Source organism: Pseudomyrmex gracilis, unplaced genomic scaffold (assembly GCF_002006095.1).
Source record: "Pseudomyrmex gracilis isolate BER0280 unplaced genomic scaffold, ASM200609v1 scaffold_4288, whole genome shotgun sequence".
Taxonomy (NCBI): Eukaryota; Metazoa; Arthropoda; class Insecta; order Hymenoptera; family Formicidae; genus Pseudomyrmex; species Pseudomyrmex gracilis.
The window spans coordinates 1,338-4,905 of NW_018024872.1; the positions used below are offsets into that span (position 1 = coordinate 1,338).

At 34.2% G+C, this 3,568-nt stretch overlaps 1 protein-coding gene across 1 annotated transcript; it reads right to left on the reverse strand.

Annotated features, from left to right (window-relative positions):
• Positions 1-98: 98 nt before the first annotated feature.
• LOC109863342 (proteasome activator complex subunit 4-like) lies at positions 99-3,548 on the reverse strand. Its single transcript, XM_020443593.1, has 5 exons — positions 3,362-3,548; positions 1,353-2,909; positions 1,005-1,220; positions 665-862; positions 99-311 (listed from the first exon to the last, which is right to left on the reverse strand). The coding sequence occupies exons 1-4, from the start codon at positions 3,527-3,529 to the stop codon at positions 728-730; spliced, it is 2,076 nt and encodes a 691-aa protein (XP_020299182.1). The 5' UTR covers positions 3,530-3,548; the 3' UTR covers positions 99-311; positions 665-727.
• Between the last annotated feature and the right edge of the window lie 20 nt (positions 3,549-3,568).

Sequence of the window (3,568 nt, forward strand, 5' to 3'; positions counted from 1 at the left end):
ATATAAATATATAATTATATTAAAATATATTATAATATATATATTATTTACTAAAGTTATACATACTTCATATATGCAATAAACAAGTATAATGTAATATATACCTAAATATGCTCTAATTAAAGAACTAGAATGTTATATTAGAGCATTATGGTACAGCAGTATGATTGGCAATTTTTCATTGTTTGTATTTTATAAAGAGTATTTTAGTATACCTCGGCAGTTTTAAATTACAATTTTGTCTTTTAAGAAAGTCTTAAGAAATCTATGCTGAACATATTGGGCAGTTAGTTGCAAGACATCATATACTTCTGTGTACAGAAACAGTAACAAAAATCAGTATTAAACTAATTTAGAAAAATACGAATAATATATTCGATCGTTACTCTATTTGGCATCTAATGTGTACTTCTGATATTTTTTCTCTATTTATATTTTTTCTGATCCAAAGAAATATTTGAACCGCATAGTTATTTTGCAATATACGAAATAAAAACATTATAAATAAACTAAACCCATTATCGTGATTCAGATGAGTTTTGGTTTGTTGCATGCTACGTTTGTTGACGTGTGCAGATTGAGAATTGATTCTCTAAGTCAGTGTACACCTAATCGCTAAGTTTGCATAAGGACGTGAAAAACTAACCACGTGAATACTGCTTACTGTTCATAGTTAATGTATCTCTATGCTAGTTGTATTGTAATGTCAATTCCCCAATCAAGCGTACTACGACAGTGATATTGTTATATTCTGTAAAATGTCCCATTGGTCATCCGTGAAATGTTGCGCACAATGCTCTATTCCAGCCGAGGTCTCGAAATGTGTTCGTTTAAAATCCTCCAAAGTTTTTCTTATTGTCGTCTATAATATAATTAAATGTTTCTAACTAACCAAGTGTGTATGTGTATTGTTTTTTCACACATCATTTTAATAGCATTTGTCTGGATTAAATACATAGATCTGAATTATTTTGTATAATGTATAAATCAAAGAAACCAAATACCGGTATAGGTTGTGGATCGTTCATATGGCAATTAAGATGTTCGACAATTGAAGGTACATATTCAGGTACATTATAGGGATGAGCAGTAATAAAAGCGCACAATCCAAGCACACCAGAATGACGTAAACGTATCGCACTTGTAGCAATTCCCGAAACATATTTACAAGGTTTCTTCTTGTCGTACAATCGCGTCTTCGTTTTTCTTTTAAATTCCTCCTACAAAAACACAGCAATATGTAACTATACTTAATTATGATAGAAACTCGGATACTTACAGACACACACAATAAAAATAAATCACATAATATATGAGAAAAAGATGAGAAAACACATTTTGATAAAACTTGCCAGTAATTTCTCATTGTCCGTGATACATGTGCAGTGTATCAAACCACTGAGTACTTCACTAGCTTTCTCTCTGACTTTAAGACGATCATCCTCTAATAAGCGCAATACAATATTTGTTACGCAATCGATCCATGTGTTGTCACTAAGAATTATGCTCATATTGTGGAAGACCAGTACTTGCAGATACTCTAAACAGTCAAGTCTAACAGACCATGATAAATGTTCGGATGTTGTTTTCACTGTTGTCAATATAGTTGACATATCTTCGGGCAGTACGAGTGCTTGTGCGAGTGGTCCTAGAGCGGTTAAACACAAATTATAGAGTTCTTCATCATTTTTCGAAGTTCCTACTTCACATATAAGTGGGAATAGCTGATAAAATTCTGGCAGTGCACAAAACATTGTGTGAAAGAAAGTACAGTCAATCCACGTGCATACAATTTTCAAGATTTCTATAGGTATTTCATCTTGTAGAGATATGTGGTTCGATTCATCAAGTGTAAGATTAGCTGTGTTGTCATGTATATCTTTTGTTTTTTCCGGATTCTCAGATTTATTCGCATCATCATTTCTTATGAGTTGGTTTAAATGCGGCAAAATCTTGTTTATTAAACTTTGTATTCGCGGAGTTATGGAATCAAATGAGTTGCGTGAAATTTTAAGATCGGCCGTGAATATAGTAACTAGCATCGATCCGATAGTGTTGCGAACACTTTGCATGAGATTGGTTACTATTTGATTTTCTAAACGCGTTACCAAACGACCCAGCAGTTCTGTTTTTCGCCATGTAGCTTGTTTGAGGACACTTTGTAGTATGTCCAATCGTGTGGTTTGTGTGAACGAAGTTTTTTCTAAAGACGATTCCTCCATAAGACATTCCAACAACCAGTGAGACCTATTCGGATCTATGTCTTTCTGTGACTNNGANAAGCACTTTTTCCAGTTCACAATAGTATCCATTGTCGCATTCGATATTACAGTTCTAATGATGGGCAACATCGCCTGCCACATATCACATGTCATCTGAAATGGCCANTTTTTAGCACCTCTGATGAGTCCGGCTATGATTTCTGCGGCACATCGTTGACTACTCTCGTGNNAATCNTTTACTAATCGCTGCAAATGAGGTAGAAAATGCTTCAAATGGACGATCCCATGATTGCAAAACAAGCCTTTGAACAGCAAATATCTATAGAAGTCGAATATGACTACGTTGTCTTCACTGAAGTAATTTATAAGTTTTTCGACGTTCTTCGGATTATCGAAGAAAAGATGAACTTCTTTTTCGCAATCTGTTAGCTCGCGCGTTGCCGGGTCAAGACAAGGCTGCTTAGACGAAGGAGCGTCTACCTTCAAGACTTTTGGCCAAACATAATAACCGGTGTATTCTTCATGGACATATCTAGGCTCATCCCACTGTTCAGCGGTGAGCGGGCGAGTTTTATAATTGTACTGCAGCCACATATTATCAGGTCTTATCCCACACGTGACAGGTTGTGATTGTTGTTTTTTGGTTAAGGTATTCTTCTTAGATAGACAGTGTAACTTAACTTTTACCTTAATTAAAATATAAGAATGCTTACATGTACAATCTAAGAGTATTTGCTACACAAAATCTATACATTAAAAATTACCCTGATAGGAAACCATGTACGAACTTATGTGACAATATCTTGCACTGAAATTGTAATTTGTAATTATAAAGACATAATTTAGGAAATAGATGTAAAAACATTGATCTTTTCTGAAATATTTGTAATTGGTAGCAAAATTACTTTCCAAATACTATTTCGGCAAAAGAATAACGATATGGCGAATCATCTTAGCAGTATATTTGCAAAATTACTTTCACAAAAAAATTGTCAAATAATTGAGAAAAGAAAATCAGCTATGTGATGTTTAAAATATGTAGAAATATGATTGCGTATGAAGAAATGCAAGAAATCGTCGTCCCTCATGATGTCATACTTGTGCAATATTTTCACAAATGTGCCTATTAGGGTACATACCTTTCGACGTTTTCGCTGTTGTTGGTTCAACATACATGCCACTATTTTCGTAGCAATCTGTCTTTCCTGTACGGAATCGTGTATGAGAGCTTGCAAAAAGTAACATGCTGCTTGCGCGGGATACTTTTGATCTGGATGACGAATATCATATATAAAACTCATTGCCATTAATCTATGCCGCCAGTGTAAACATTTCTCCGATATACA